We start from the raw sequence: 17,035 nt of genomic DNA on the forward strand, positions 1-17,035 counted from the left end.
ATAATTAAAAGTTTATTAAAAGTTAATAATAAATAATTTACATTGTTATAAAATATTTATATTTTGAATAAACACTGTACTTTTTAGGGCCCGAGCACCGGTGGTGCGAGGACCCTATTGGAATTGCTCTGTTTATTATTATTATTATTATTATTATTATTATTATTATTATTATTATTATTCTCCAAAATGAATCGCATTTTTGAGGGCCTAAACATGCCCGAAAACTCACGAAACTTTGCACACGCATCAGAACTGGTGAAAATTTACGTCTGATATGGGTCTCAGAAGTGGGTGTGGCAAAATGGCTTGATAGCGCCACCTATACACTTTCAGCGGAGTGCGCCTCGAGCTACGTTTCAAGTACATTTACGAAACTCGGTACACACATGTAACACACCAATACCTACAAAAAAGTCTCTTGAGGTAAAATCCGAAACCCAACAGGAAGTCGGATATTTTTAATTTTTCCAGCAAATTTTGTCTCATTTTTGCCATTTCCAGGCGTCGTACTTGAACGAACTCCTCCTAGAGATTTATTCAGATCAACACCAAATTTGGTCAGTCTAATCTAAAGCCCTTTGTGACGTTAAATTGCGAAGATCTAGAGTTTTCGCTGGAGGGCGTGTCCGTGGCGGCCTGTCAAATTTTGATGATTCGCCATGAAAAAGGAAGTTGTTATAACTCAGCCATACAATGTCTGATCTGCCCCAAACTTCACATGTTTGATAAGAGTCCGGTCCTGAACACGTGCCCATAGTCATATTCAGTTTTAGTCATAGCGCCACCTACTGGCAACAGGAAGTGACATGTTTTATTCTGTAATGGACTCCTCTTAGAGATTTATTCAGAACAACACCAAATTCGGTCAGTCTACTCTAAAGGCCTTTGCGATGTTAAATTGTGAAGATCTTGAGTTTTCGTTGAAGGGTGTGTCCGTGGCGGCTTAACAAAATTCGATGTTTCGCCATGGGGATAGAAATTGTTGTAACTCAGACATACAATGTCCGATCTGCCCCAAACTTCACATGTTCGATAAGAGTCCTGGCCTGAACACATCTAGAGGCCAATATTCAGTTATTATCATAGCGCCCCCTGTTGGCAACAGGAAATGACTTATTTTACACTAACTTAAACATGCAATGTCTGATCTGCACCAAACTTCACATGTTTGGTAAGAGTACTTGCCTGAAGACACCTAAAGACCAATATTCAGATATAATCATAGCGCCACCTGTTGGCAACAAGATATGTAATGTCTTACACTAGCTCAAGCATACTGTGTTCAATCAGCACCAAACTTCATATGTTTGACAAAAGTGCTGGCCTGAACACATCTACATGCCAATATTCAGTTATAGACATAGCGCCACCAGCTGGCAGCAGGAAGTTTGGCACATATAAATGACTTTGACATATTCCTCCTAAATTTATGATGTGAAAAGCATAGTGCCCACCATTCGCCACCGGTCGGCGGTGAGCCCGGGTGCGAGGGCCCGTTCATCGCTGCTTGCAGCTTTAATTAAACTTGTTATTCATGAAAGAATCCTGAAAAAAAAAAAAAATCACAGGTTCCAAAAAATATTTGGCAGCACAACTGTTGATATTATCCAACACTGATCATTCTAATAATAAATCCGCATATTAGAATGATTTCTGAAGGATCATGTGACACTTAAGACTGGAGTAACAGCTGATAAAAATTCAGCTTTTCATCACAGGAATAAATTCTATTTTAAAGTATGTTAAAATAAAAAACATTTTTTTATATTGTAAAAACATTTTGCAATATTACTGCTTTTTTTTCTATATTTTTAATCAAATAAATGCAGCCTTGATGAGCATAAGAGACTTCTTTAAAGACTATTACAAGTCTTACTGACCCCAAACTTTTGAACGGTAGTGTATATATATATATATATATATATAAGCTCTAAATTTCAGCAAGTATTAAAATACGAAAACAAATCCAAAACCGGACATTTTAGAAATTTCTGCCAGGATATGTTCGGGAAAAGAGGACTTATTGTCACAGTATGTCTAAATTACATTAGTTTTAAGGCTACTAATGCGTTGTTGCCTGGCAGAAAATAATACATTAATAATAATAATAATAATAATAATAATAATAATAATAATAATAATAATAAGAGCTGCCACAAAATGTCTGTAAAATTTTTCATGTGTGTGTGCGTGTAGTGATGTTTTATGCAAAATAATTACTTCTTAATAATAAGTACTACAGATCCCATCATCCACCGCGTTATGTATAAACAGAATCTGACCAATGAATGTGCGCGTTTTGTCGATCACGTGTCTATCAGCCTGTTGATTGGTCATCCACGAGTCCATGTTTGAAACGTGTTTTTCTTCGCCGGCCGGTGGCGTCGTCTTCGTCTCAGTGGGTTGTTTACTGTATTAAAGACTTAATATAAGATGCCAGTTCACCCGCGGGACAGAAAAGAGAATAACCACGAAGAAATGGACGTGGACTATCCCGATCAAGAAGCCAGCAGCTCGGACGAAGAGGACTCTGTGAGCTCGTCCGCGTCTGAGGATGGAGACACTTCAGGTACAGACTGAACACGTCACATCACGAGAAAAAAAACAGCGTTATTTTGTGTGTGGGAGGTGAGACAATAATAATAATGATGATGGTGGTGATGTTCTTGCAGACATGGATGATGAAGACTGTGAAAGGAGACGAATGGAGTGTTTAGATGAGATGACAAATCTTGAGAAGCAGTTCACAGACCTGAAGGATCAGTAAGTGATGTCACTTTCATGTAAGTTAAACCTGAAATATGTCACGTGAAGACTCCAGCCAGTGTGATATGGCTGTATCTTTAGGTTGTATAAGGAGAGGCTGAGCCAGGTGGATCTTAAATTGCAAGAAGTGATAGCTGGCAGTGCTCCAGAGTACCTCGAACCCCTGGCCACCCTGCAGGAGAACATGCAGATCCGAACCAAAGTCGCAGGTCAGTTCCAGACAAACATGTTGTCAGAAAGTACAATAATTGTGTTTTTGTTTTAGATCAGGATTATTGCATGCACCATAATAAATTGACCTACATTTTGCATCTACATCTAACCTTACTATTTCAAATAGCTTTTTTTTTTTTAATGTATTTTAAAAATGTCATTTATTCCTGTGATGCAAAGGTTGGAAACCTTTGGAAATCCTTCTGAAATCATTCTAATATGCTGATATGCGCAATAAACATTTCTTATTATCAAAATGCTTCTTTATATTTTTGTGGAAACCTAAATAGATTTTTTTCAGGAGTTTAAAAGAACAGCATTTACTTAATCTAATAATAACAAATTATATAATTGTTATATTTTATAATAATGTTATAATATTTCATAATATTATATTTGTACATTTTTTGTGATATTGTTTACTGCCTCTTTTGATCAATTTAATGCATTCTTGCTATAAAAAGTATACGTCTTTAAAAAAAAATCTTATGTTTCAAATAGTTTTCACAAATTAAGAATAAAAAATCTAATATAAAATTGACCTAATAATAATAATAATAATTGTAAATGTTTACAAATTAGACATAACAGTTGACAGTTTATTCCTGTGATGCAAAGGGGTCATTCCAGCTGGAATCATCAAATTTTGGAAAAGTTCCCCACCTGACCTCCTCAGATTTGTCTGAAAAAAATCCATGTGATGGGTAATATGCCCAATAGATCATATACAAAATTTCAGATCTCTACTGTGCATACTTTTTTCACCAAAAAAGTTTGTTTTTTACCCCGTTTTGGCATCACAGTCTGAGTGACCATGTTCAGACTGAAATATCTCCAGAACTATTTGTGCCAGGTCCTGGGCTAAGAGTCCTAGTCCAGAACTGCATGAATTACAACTCACAGCATTGTTACTGAATTTACACCTGAATGCTGGCCCTCTACTTTTCTTGGAAACTATTACTTTAAGGGTTTTCAGATGTCCATAGAAACCTCAATTTTCAATGTATAAGCATCAAACTTGGTAAATGGTCTGATATGTACCATGTCTTTCACATCCTTTGACATCAGACAATAGAGTCTGATGGATGTTGAGATATTAAGGTCCAAAAATGGAAAAAAAACTCATTTACACCAATGTTCAGAGCAATATTTCCCATGAATGACACCAGGTGTGAACATAAAACTTGTTTTTTTGAAAGAGCATATTGTTATTGATAAAATATAAAAAAAATTGGGATGGGGTTTTGCCTCATTTTTCTGTAATGATTTTTTTAAAACTCAGAGTTTCGTCACTGATCCTATTGTTCACTTTTGCTATTCAACTTGGTATGGGCATTTCAACAGAATTTATTAATGTTCCACTTATACAAAAAATACAAAGACAAATGAAAATGGATGTATTATTAATGTATTAGTCGGTGAATCCGAGTTAGTTCTCCCGATGTGCGTCGTAAATGCGTTCCATTGTAACAGCTGGCAAAAATATGGATGCCTATGGATAATTCCAACCGACTCGGTCTGCACTGAACTGGCCCGAGTGTGTGTTTCGGACCCCCAACTTAAGTGGCCGTTCCTTTGCACTTTCCCGAGGTGGAGGTCGGATTTCCCCGAGTCCCGAGCACAATGGAATGCTGCATTATAGCATTAATTTAGGCACATGAGTTCAAAATAGCTGGTACTACAGTAGTTGTGAATGGCACACAACAATGATTTTTTTTTTTTTTAATTATTACAGAAAAATGAGGCAAAACCCCATCCCAATTTTTTTTATATTTTATCAATAAGAACATGCTCTTTCAAAAAAAAAAGTTTCATGTTCACACCTGGTGTCATTCATGGGAAGTATTGCCCTGAACATTGGCGTAAATGAGTTTTTTTTTCAATTTTTGGACCTTAATATCTCAACATCCATAAGACTCTATTGTCTGATGTCAAAGGATGTGAAAGACATGATACATATCAGACCATTTACCAAGTTTAATGCTTATACATTGAAAATTGAGGTTTCTATGGACATCTGAAAACCCTTAAAGTAATAGTTTCAAAGAAAAGTAGAGGGCCAGCATTCAGGTGTAAATTCAGTAACAATGCTGTGAGTTGTAATTCATGCAGTTCTGGACTAGGACTCTTAGCCCAGAAAATTTCATGGACCTGGCACAAATAGTTCTGGAGATATTTCAGTCTGAACATGGTCACTCAGACTGTGATGCCAAAACGGGATGAAAAACAAACTTTTTTTTACAGATTTTTTGTAAAAAAAAAGTATGCACAGTAGAGACGTATATGATCTATTGGGCATATTACCCATCACATAGATTTTTTAAAGACAAATCTGAGGGGGTTAGGTGGGGACCATTTGATGATTCCAGCTGGAATGACCCAAAGGTGAATTTTCCTTTAGAAATTATTATATGTTTATTTGCTCAAGAAACATTTCTTATTATCAAAAGAAAAACAGCTGTGTTGCTTAATATTTTTGTGGAAACCTAAATAGATTTGTTTCAGGAGTTCAAAAGAACAGCATTTACTCAATCTAATAATTACATAATATTTAATAATTACGATTATATATTAGAATAATCTATCATTATAATAATATAATTATACATCTCTTGCGATATAAGTGTTTACTGTCTCTTTTGATCAATTTAATGCATTCTTGCTATAAAAAGTATACATTTCTTTAAAAAAATATATTTTTTATTTAATGTTTTTTTTTTTTTTTTTCACAAATTAAGATTAAAAAAATCCAATATCAAATAATTGACAGTAATAATATTAATAGTAATTGTAAATGGCTACAAATTAGGCATAACAGTTGACAGTTTATTCACGTGATGCAAAGCTGAATTTTCCTTCAGAAATTAATCTAATATGTTGATTTGCTCAGGAAAGATTTATTATTATCAAAAGAAAAACAGTTGTGCTACTTATTATTTTTGTGGAAACCTAAATAGATTTGTTTCAGGAGTTCAAAAGAACAGCATTTACTCAATCCAATAATTACATAATATTTAATAATTACGATTATATATTAGAATAATCTATCATTATAATAATATAATTATACATCTTTTGTGATATTATGAGTATTTACTGTCTCTTTTGATCAATTTAATGCATTCTTGCTATAAAAAGTATACATTTCCTTTAAAAAAATCTTAATTGCATTTTTTTCACAAGTTAAAAATCAAATATAAATATAACAAAAAATCTAAATCAATCAAATATAAAACAATTGACCTAGTAATAATAATAATAATAATAATAATATTAATTTGAAATGTTTACAAAGTAGACGTAACAGTTTACATCTTTCCACAAATTAAAATAAATAAATAAATAAATAATAATAATAATAATAACATATATAACATATATATATATATATATATATATATAAAGCCTAATATAAATGTTAGACAAAAAGACCCTTGCAGTAAAGACAAATAAATCCTGGTGTTAATAGCACACAGTAGTTCGTTTTATCAATTTGACTACTTTCTCTTCCTACAATCCTCAGTTTTTTGTTTGATTTTCTGATGTTATTGTGATATTTTTTCAGGTATCTATCGTGAGCTCTGTTTGGAATCTGTCAGAAACAAATATGACTGTGAGATGCAAGCAGCCAGCCAGCATTGGGAGGTAAAATTCACAAAGCCCAGATCAATATTTGTGTTGGCCTCATTCGTCATTGACATTCACAGTCGTCAAATTTTCAGTTTATTACTGAGGTTTCATGTTAATATACCATATTCATGATATGTTTCGACAGAGTGAGAAGCTCCTGCTTTTTGACACGGTTCAGAGTGAACTAGAAGAGAAGATCAGACGACTAGAGGAGGACAGACACAGTATAGATATAACTTCAGGTAAAATACAGATGACAGCTCATACTGTGCAAACTGTACATTTAAACATTATATTCACTAATAATTTATTGATGTGTTTTTGCACCAGAACTGTGGAATGATGGTCTGCAGTCTAGGAAGAATAAAAAGAAGGATCCCCTCAGTCCTGGAAAGAAGAAGAAACCTGTCGTTGTGTCAGATATCCTTTATGAAGTAGTTGGCTTTGCACATCTAAAGGCATTTGCGAGTGTTTTTCTATTTGTTTATGGCAGCTGCCTTATTGCTATTCTGCCTTATTGTTATAACATTCATTTCCTGAGCCGTCCCACGACCATACATTGTTTACATGTTGCAAGACCTAGATATACTTGAAGACTGGACTGCTATAAGAAAGGTTATTGCACTTTACCTGTTTATTTATTTATATACTTTATATAATTCTTTATTAAAGAATTAAAAAATTCCTACATATTATACTAAAAATATTGATTTTTTTTTTTTTTTTTTTTTACAAATTAAAAATAAAAATACATAAAACAATAATAAGCATTGTAATAATAATAATAATAATAGTAATAAATGACATTAAATGACATTATTGTTACAAGCAAAAAATTGGCAGACGTCATATTGATGATCATTGTTATAAAGGCAAATCCTGTTGTGTCCTGAAAAATCCATAAATGTTTTTGCAGGTATCTATTTATACCTATTTACAAATTATTTGAAAGTGAGCTTGTAGTTCTCTATCATTAATAAACCACCTCATTTTCCATAGGCTATGGCTTCAATGGGTCCTCATAGAGTAAAAGTAGATGGTAAGAAGGATATTTATCATTATTTTTTGTTTTTGCTTGTAAAAGAGTTGACTATCTGTGTATCAGCCTGTGTTGACTGTAAAGACTGTTTTAAGTGACTGTGAAAAAGCATTTCAGGTGTCTGAACTGTATCTGTGTATCAGCTCCGTTGAAACCAGAAAGACACCATCATGTTGCCCGATCAGAAGATGGACGCCTGTTTTATGATAACAAATGGTTCAGCAGGGGTCAGGCCATATGCATCAACAGGAAGGACGAATTGCCCACCAGGTGTGTGTGTGTGTGTGTGTGTGTGTGTGTGTGTTTACACAAATAGGTGATTCATTAGCTGTTCTATCCCCAAATAACTATAAGAAATTAAAATTATTTATAAAAGAAATTAATACTTTAAGTCATTAAAGACGCATTGTTTTCTATGATTTTTTTTCTTCCTTTTTTAAATATTTTTTTTTATTTTACTTTCTTCAAAGAAAGAAAGAAAGAAAGATGCTAATAATAAGAAGAAATGTTTCTTGAACAGCAAATCAGCATCTTAGAATGATTTCTGAAGGATCATGTGACACAGTAATGATGCTGAAAATTCAGCTTTGATCACAGGAATAAATTACATTTTAAAAGATACACTACCTGTCCAGTTTTTGAACAGTAAGTTTTTTTTTTTTTTTTAAAGAAGTTTCTTCTGCTCACCAATCCTGCATGTATTTGTTCCAAAACAGAGCAAAAACAGTAATATTGTTAAACATTTTTACTATTTAAAATAATTGCTTTCTATTTGAATATATTTTAAAATGTAATTTATTCCTGTGATAAAAGCTAAATTTTCAGCATCATTACTTCAGTCTTCAGTGTCACATGATCCTTCAGAAATCATTCTAATATCCTTATTTGCTGTTCAAGAAACATATTTATCATTATTATTATTATTATTATTATCAATATTTAATAGTCAAGTACGTTTTTTCAGGATTTGTTAATCAATAGAAAGATCCATAGATCAGCATTTATCTGAAGAAATTGTAGAAATGTGTACTTTTGTTTATCAAGGATGCTTTAAATTGATCAAAAGTGTTGATAAAGATATTTATAATGTTATAAAATATTTCTATTTCAGATAAATGCTGTTCTTCTGAACTTTCTATTTATCAAAGAAACCTGAAAAAAATCTACTCAGCTGTTTTCAACATAATAATAATAATAATAATAATAATAATAATAATAAATGTGTTTTGAGCAGCTATGCATTATTACTAATTACTAATGTAATGTAAAAACACTCTCAAAATTAGGAATTATAAAAAAATGAGTAAATGATATATAATATTATAATAGTATAAACCATATGTAATTATAGCAGATATTTCATGTAATATATAAGGTTTTTTTAATGTTTTTAAAATACACCACTCACCCTTATTAATTTAATCAGAAATACAGTAAACAGTAATACTGTGAGATATTATTACTAAAATATTATTGACAATTTAAAACAACTTTCTTTTAATACACTACCAGTCAAAAGTTTTTGAACAGTAGGATTTTTAATGTTTTTTTAAGACGACTCTTCTGCCTGTATTTATTTGATCAAAAGCACTACAAAAACAGTAAAATTTTGAAATATTTATACTATTAAAAAAAATTGCTTTCTATTTGGATTTATTTTAACATGTAATTTATTCCTGTGGTTTTAAAGCTGAATTTTTAGCATCATTACTCATTACATGATCCTTCAGAATCCGTCTTAAAAAAAAAAAAACATTAAAAATCCTACTGTCCAAAAACTTTTAACTGGTAGTGTATTAAAAGAAAGTTGTTTTAAATTGTCAATAATATTTTAGTAATAATATCTCACAGTATTACTGTTTACTGTATTTCTTATTAAATTAATAAGGGTGAGTGGTGTATTTTAGAAACATTAAAAAAACTTATATATTGCATGAAATATCTGCTGTAATTACATATGGTTTATACTGTTATAATATTATGTGTCATTTACTAATTTTTTTATAATTCCTAATTTTAAGAGTGTTTTGCATTTGATTTTACATTAGGTTTTTTGTCTTCTTTATGATGAAAAATATATACTTTTCACTTTACATAAGAATTAAAGAAAAACATTTTCTAAAGCATTTATTCATCTTAGTTAATGTTAACATCAGCATTTACTAATGCGTTATTAAAATGGCAAGTTGTATTTGTTAACATTAGATAATGCACTGTGAACTAACATGAACAATGAATGACTGTATTTTTATTAACTAGCATTACCAAAGAATAATAAATAGTGTAATAAATGTATTGTTCACTGTTCGTTCATGTTTGTTAAAACATGAACTAACATTAACTAATGGAACCATTTACATAAATAATTACAAATTCATTCTAATTCTAATGCATGTAATTCTGAGTTGCTTATTCACATAGTTCTTGATATTAATATAGTAATATGACAAGCAATTTCGTGAATAACAAAAAATTACTGTCCAGTCATTACCATCATGTCAAGTGTTTTAAAGAACGATTAAGGTAATCTAAATAAGTTATGGTTATGATGGAAAGAAGAAGTGACAGAAAACACAATGACAGTTTATAGATCAAGACTTTGTCTAATGCTTTGCTTTTTTTTTATGTCTTCCAGTGCCACGATAACCACTATCAACCATGATGAGGTTTGGTACAAACGTCTGGATGGCAGCAAATCAAAGCTTTACATCTCTCAGCTCCAGAAAGGCAAATACACTATAAAACACTCATAAAGATCCTTCTCATCTTCCTCCAGTCTCCATTTCCAGTGTCAAAACCAAACCTTCACTGGTTCCACGCCGCTCTCCGTTAGTCACCGCGTCGACTCGTTATTGTTGGATGGACTCGGGTCTTACATGCATGTACCACATGTTTGCACTTCCTAAGTTCGAGCTGCTAAACAAACACCTGGTTGCCAAGGAAACAGTGAAAGTGTGTGCCTTGATGACAAGGATGAGCCAGTGAAGCCTTGTTCAAAGCAGAAGAGCAGTGAAACCCAACTTATTGGTATTGCTGATACTGAACACAAGACAGTTTACATGCCTTTTATGAAATACAGAGTTTGATTTATGGAGCATGTCTCAGTGTCCTGAAATGAGTTCGTGCCATGTATCCTGTTCTGTGTCTGTGAGATGCATAATGTTTTAAACAACAGAACGGTCCACGAAGTGTTATTTTTCTACCTGTTATAAAAACAATAGACGATTTCACTCTGAAAGACTATAAAATGTGTACAGCAGTATTTAGGAGAATGCCTTAGTTTAGTGTTGACGTAACAGGGCTTGTGCAAGTCATGTACTTGTTTTGTAACCGTTATTATTTTCTGTTAAACCAACCAAATGTAGCATATTCTGAGCCTTGTGTCTGGCTATATAAAAAACTATTTCTGCTAAATATCATATTTTTTAATTGCTCAAATGTCAGCTAGAGATTTTCAAATGTAGCAGTTGTACTGAACAATGTTGTATTTTCAGTATGTTCGCATCCATTTTATAGTGTTTTAGTACTTGAGTGATTTGTCATCTTGTGTGGCGTTGCATGATTTGACTCTTCCTTTATTTAATTCTTATTACTTATTGATTTAAAAATGCTTTAAAGGAGAAGTCCACTTCCAAAACAAAGATTCAGGTATAATGTACTCACCCCCCTTGTCATCCAAGATGTTCATGTCTTTTTTTTTTTTTTCTGTCGTAAAGAAATTATGTTTTTTGAGGAAGACATTTCAGGATTTTTCTCCATATAATGGACTGATATGGTGCCCCCGATTTTGAACTTCCAAAATGCAGTTTAAATGAGGCTTCAAACGATCCCAGCCGAGGAAGAAGGGTCTTATCTAGTGAAACGATTGGTTATTTTTATTTTAAAAATACAATTTAATACTATTTAATCTCAAACGCTCGTCTTGCCTTGCTCTCCCTGAACTCTGTGTATTCTGGCTGAAGACAGTTAGGGTATGTCGAAAAACTCCAATCGTATTTTCTCCCTCAACTTCAAAAATCATTTCTAAATCATCCTACATTTCTGCAGAAGTACTGACCCAGTCTTTGCAAAGTGAACATGCAAAGAAAATCAAACACCCTCAACAAAAAAGGTTAAACAGCGATATAGGTTTTGATTTTGAAGTTGAGGAAGAACATGAGGCAGAGTAAGACAAGACGAGCGTTTGACAGTAAAAAGTATTTAAATTGTATTATTTTAATGAAAATAACCGATGGTTTCGCTAGATAAGACCCTTCTTCCTCAGCTGGAATCATTTGAAGCCACATTTAAACTGCATTTTGCAAGTTCAAAATCAGGGCACCATATCAGTCCATTATGCTGAAATGTTTTCCTCAAAAAAACATAATTTCTTTACAACTGAAGAAAGAAAAACACGAACATCTTGGATGACAAGGGGGTGAGTACATTATATGTGAATCTTGTATAAGATTAAGTGGACTTCTCCTTTAACTGACATGATACCAAACACTACACCAATCCTGACAAAAGAATTATGTCTTCCAGACATCACAGAGGTACAAAGGTCCAGCACATCCAGTTGACAGCTTTAATGTAAATCTCCTCATATCAGTAAGGAGTCAATCATATCTGAGTATTATGTGACCTATAAAACACAATTTTTGTAGCAGGTGACGCATCTTGCTGTGAGGTTCAGAAGAAGCTCTGATATGACTGTGAATTCACAGAATGTAATTATATTGCTGTATTCATCACTGGAGTTTTTGTTCAGAAGTTCACAGTGGAAATGTCATATTCTGTTATAAAGGTGATTTTGCATGGCATGCGTTGTTTTTGTGTTTATCCTGGGCTTGATGAGAATAGCAAAAAAAGAAATTGCTATATATACACTGCCGTTCAAACGTTTGGGATTGGTATGATTTTTAATGTTTTCTAAAGAATTTTTTTTTGTGCTTCAGATTGCATTTATTTGATCAAAAATACAGAAAAAATGGTAATATTGTAAAATATTATTGTAATTTAAAATAATGGTTTTCTATTTTAATATATTTTAAAATGTAATTTATTCCTGTGATGCAAAGCTGAATTTTCAGCATCATTACTTCAGTCCTCATTGTCACATGATCCTTCAGAAATCATTCTGATATGCTGATTTATTATTAATGTTGGAAATAGCTGTACTGACTAATTAATCAGTTTGTACACTGTGATATGTTTTTTTCAGGATTCTTAAAGGAATAAAGTTTTCAAAAGAATTTATTTAAAATAGAAATGTTTTGTAACGATATACACTACTGTTCGAAATGTTGGAGTCAGTAAATTTCTTTTTATTTTTTGTTAAAGAAATTATTTTTATTCACCAATGATATGTTAAACTGGTTAAAAGTGATAGTAAAGACTTATATTTTAAAATTTCTTTTTAACTTTTTATTCATCAAAGAATTCTGAAAAAAGAATCGCACATTCTAAAAAAAAATTAAGCAGTACAACTCTTTCCAAAAATGAAAATAAATCAGCATATCAGAATGATTTCTGAAGGATCATATGATAATGAAGAGTGAAGACTGTAATGATGCTGAAAATTCAGCTTTGCATCACAGGAATGAATTATATTTTAAAGCATATTAAAATAGAAAAACATTATTTTAAATTGTGATAATATTTCATAATATTGCTGTTTTTTCCTGCATTTTTTGACTAGATAAATGCAGACTTAATGAGCATAAGAGCCTAAAAAGATAAAGATATCTTGTAAATAAAACATTAGAAATCTTACTGATCCTAAACTTTTGGGCAGCAGTGTATCTCTCTCTCTCTAAAAAAAAAAAAATCAAAGTAATAACAAATGCATAATTACAAGCAAGAGAGAGTGGCATATTTTAAAAACACTAAAATTAATCAATTAATAGTTAATTACTGACAAAACACATAACATTAAAAATAAAAACATCAAATATAATTGTCCATTAAAACTACAATAGTATCTCAGTCACACTAAAATTTCAAAAATAAATAAATAATAAAATAAACTAATTTCTCAGAATATGCAAAGAGTAAAAACGACTCACAAAGCATATTCTGCTATGCATGCCATTCATGTATGTTAAAAAGATTGCTGTAAAAATAAATATTGTCTGCAGAATAATGTATTCTAGAATATTTTATGCTTCACAAAAGAATTAAAAAGGTTTGGAAGAACTGAATAACAACATTTTCATTTCAGGTGTGTACTGTAATACAACAAAACACATGACCTGTGGACCACAAAACTAGTCATAAGGGTCAATTTTTGGAAATTGAGATGTATACATCATCTGAAAACTGAATAAATAAGCTTTCAATTGATGTATGGTTTGTTAGGATAGGACAATATTTGGCTGAGATAAAACTATTTGGAAATCTGGAATCCAAGGGTGCAAAAAAATCAAAATATTGAGAAAATCGCTTTTAAAGTTGTCCAAATGAAATTCTTAGTAATGCATGTTACTAATCAAAAATTAAGCTTTGATATATTTATTGTAGGAAATTTACAAAATATCTTTACGGAACATGATCTTTATTTAATATTCTAATGATTTTTGGCATAAAAGAAAAATCGATCGTTTTGACCGATATAATGTATTTTTGGCTATTGCTACTAGGGGTGTAACGATTCATTCATTTTCTCGATTCATCGATTACAAATCCTGCCGATGCATATGCATCGATCTTGAAACATGGATTTTTGAATCGTGAATCGTTTGTTTCAGTCAATAATCGATTTAATATTTTAAAATCGAATGAATCGCGATTATATAACGAATATACGATGGATAATTTAAAAAAATAAATATAAATCTTAAATTAGTTGCGTCTGCGACGTAAAGTGCGCCCTCACTGCAGTGGCGCAGTGGATTACGTCGCTAATCTTCAATTCGCGCCTGTTTGTTGTCATCTGAATAAACGCAGCAGTGCACAATGGAGGGAGAAGGAGAAATTTGCAAGGCACCAGCCAACATGAGATCAAAGGTTTGGGATTACTTCGGTTTTCACAAAGTAAATGGAAAGATTGACAAGTCCGTTGCAGTTTGCAGACATTGCAAATCTGAGTTAAAATACTTTGGAAATACAACGAACCTTAGCAACCATCTCCGCAGACGTCATGCCATTAATATAGACATACCTGCACCTAAAGCAGCTAGTATTTCCGGGTCAGACGGGAGAAGTGCTACTCCTAACCTATTTGGTCAACGTCAGAGTCTTCCCGTTACTGCCCGTTGGACTTGGCCTGTTGCATTTCTGCACTTTGCTGTATTTACACACTTTCTTTGCTGTATTTATACACTTTCTTTGCTGTATTTACACACTTTCTTTGCTGTATGTACACACTTTGCTGTATTTCCTAAATGTTCAGGAAATGTGTGCAATGTTTACAATAAAAGCACTCATGGTGCATTGAATATGTAGAAGTAGTATTATTTTTCTGGGTTTACTTGCCTTAATGTATTTTGAGTCCTGAGAAGTTAAGCTATTGAACTGAAGTCCTGAATCAAGTTATTAAATCTATTGAATGGTCATGAATTTCCCAAAAAATGATTTTATTTGCTCAGATACAGATGTATACTAAAATTAACAGAATAGAATCGTTAATAATCGAATCGAATCAAATTTCATTGTTAATCGAATCGAATTGAATCGTTCTGATTTGCAAAAATCGTTTTTGAATCGAATCAAAAACCTCTGAATCGTGAATCGAATCGATTCGCTGTCTACCCAAAGATTCACAGCCCTAATTGCTACAAATATACCCGTGCTACTTAAGAAGGTTTTGTGGTCCAGGGTATGGGCATCTTGACATGCAGAATCTATTTCTGCAATCTGAATTCTTATGTACATTATCCTTACTTCTTTAGGACATTTATGCAGAGAGATTTATGAATGAAATTTAATCCTTCTGCTCAAATTCTATGAATATTCACAAAGCCTATATATATTTTCCTAAAAAACTTGTCATGACTAGTCATTGTAAACAAGTCCTAATATTTTAACTCAGGACTTTGTATTTAACAAATGTTTATTGAATGCAGTGCCTGTCTATGACCATGTAGAGGCAGTAGAAACTTACTGTTGTCTATTTTGTTGGTCACTGCATGTCTGCTGTACTGCTGCACCACAGCCGCTGCTTTCCAGGGTCTTTCATCACTTTTGTGGCAGCCTCTCTTCAAGTAATCTCATTGTCAAGCCCTGCAAAAAAAGTTCATTAGCAATCTCTAAACAGTTAAGTCTTTAGTAATATTTCTTAACTGATATTTAAGAGCTTTTACAGCCAACACATTCTCTTCAGTCAGCAGGTGACTAATGGTGGTACTCATAATGAATTGTTTATAAGTCAGAAGAACCTGACACTTGTTCACAAGGCCCCGAGCTAATGAACTCGAGAAAAAGACAAAGAACACCTTTATGAGACGATGACTGAAACCTGCCTTTGTGTTTGAGACCAAGCGTTGGTAGCCCTGGACTGATGAAAAAACTTAAAAAAAACGTAAAAACACTACAGCAGCAAATTATACATAGCCAAGAGCAAAATCAACTTCCTGCAAACGCAACAAAAATCATTAAAGCTGAAGTGAGCGCTTTCTGCTTCTCTAGCATAACGAAATGGAACTGCAAAAAATAACGATGTAAGTATCACTTAAATTCGTCTAAAAAATCCAAAAATGTCTAAATTAACAGCTTTTGAAATAAATGTATCCGTATCGTTGAACACTGCCTAATATGGACAATTTTATATCCAATAAAATCCTATTTGGTAGTGTTCCAAAGCCATTTGACTCAAATTTTTGGCAGACATTTAAGATTTGTGTCCTGAGTCGAGTTTCCCACACAAATGAGGCAGGCGTTTTCTCAGCGAGTTGACTGAGGTATGTAAAGCAACACCTGTCCTAGTACCTGATATCCACCAGACTCAAAGCAGGCCAGGCATGTGTTGCTGTTACGCCGTATAGAGAAATTGATATGGAAATCATATTGAAATCATCAACGGACTGCGCCAACCGTTTGTGGAGCTCCTCAAATGCCATAGATTAGCTCTAATGGACATCTTGCTTCGGTGTTATCACGAAAGAGGAAATTATGTAACATTACTTGCATTCCTGTCTATTTAAAACTTCTGTTTAAATGCTCCAGGAAAAGTTTCATTTATCAGACTTCTTGTCTTGTGAACTCTGCTTGACCCAGACTGATGATGTTAATTTGTTCTGGAAGAGAATAGAGATGCATGACGGCACTTATTTGACCTCAGGTGCTTTTACTTTGAGCATCTGGGACTGAGATCAAGCATTATTTATTACTGAGCATGTTCAGTTTCATGTTCGGTAGGATTCAGGATGTTTTGCCGATTTTATTTTTTTTTTTATTTTTTTTGTC

General features: G+C 32.6%; 1 protein-coding gene across 1 annotated transcript; it reads left to right on the plus strand.

Annotated features, from left to right (window-relative positions):
- Positions 1-2,359: 2,359 nt before the first annotated feature.
- On the plus strand, positions 2,360-11,427 carry brms1lb (BRMS1 like transcriptional repressor b). The gene is made up of 10 exons (XM_051139072.1): positions 2,360-2,572; positions 2,676-2,766; positions 2,851-2,978; positions 6,548-6,627; positions 6,758-6,854; positions 6,943-7,032; positions 7,163-7,227; positions 7,612-7,651; positions 7,795-7,921; positions 10,287-11,427. Exons 1-10 carry the CDS (start codon positions 2,437-2,439, stop codon positions 10,402-10,404), a joined length of 972 nt encoding a protein of 323 aa, XP_050995029.1. The 5' UTR covers positions 2,360-2,436; the 3' UTR covers positions 10,405-11,427.
- Positions 11,428-17,035: the final 5,608 nt, after the last annotated feature.

Source organism: Labeo rohita, chromosome 20 (assembly GCF_022985175.1).
Source record: "Labeo rohita strain BAU-BD-2019 chromosome 20, IGBB_LRoh.1.0, whole genome shotgun sequence".
In the NCBI taxonomy this organism is placed as follows: domain Eukaryota; kingdom Metazoa; phylum Chordata; class Actinopteri; order Cypriniformes; family Cyprinidae; genus Labeo; species Labeo rohita.

What these genes read in the sequence shown, in the direction of transcription:
- brms1lb (XM_051139072.1), top strand. Translation starts at nt 2,437, where the DNA reads ATGCCAGTTCACCCGCGGGACAGAAAAGAGAATAACCACGAAGAAATG. An exon ending in TTCACAGACCTGAAGGATCA is followed by an intron (nt 2,767 to 2,850) that starts GTAAGTGATGTC and finishes CTGTATCTTTAG; the next exon opens with GTTGTATAAGGAGAGGCTGA. An exon ending in CAGCCAGCCAGCATTGGGAG is followed by an intron (nt 6,628 to 6,757) that starts GTAAAATTCACA and finishes ATGTTTCGACAG; the next exon opens with AGTGAGAAGCTCCTGCTTTT.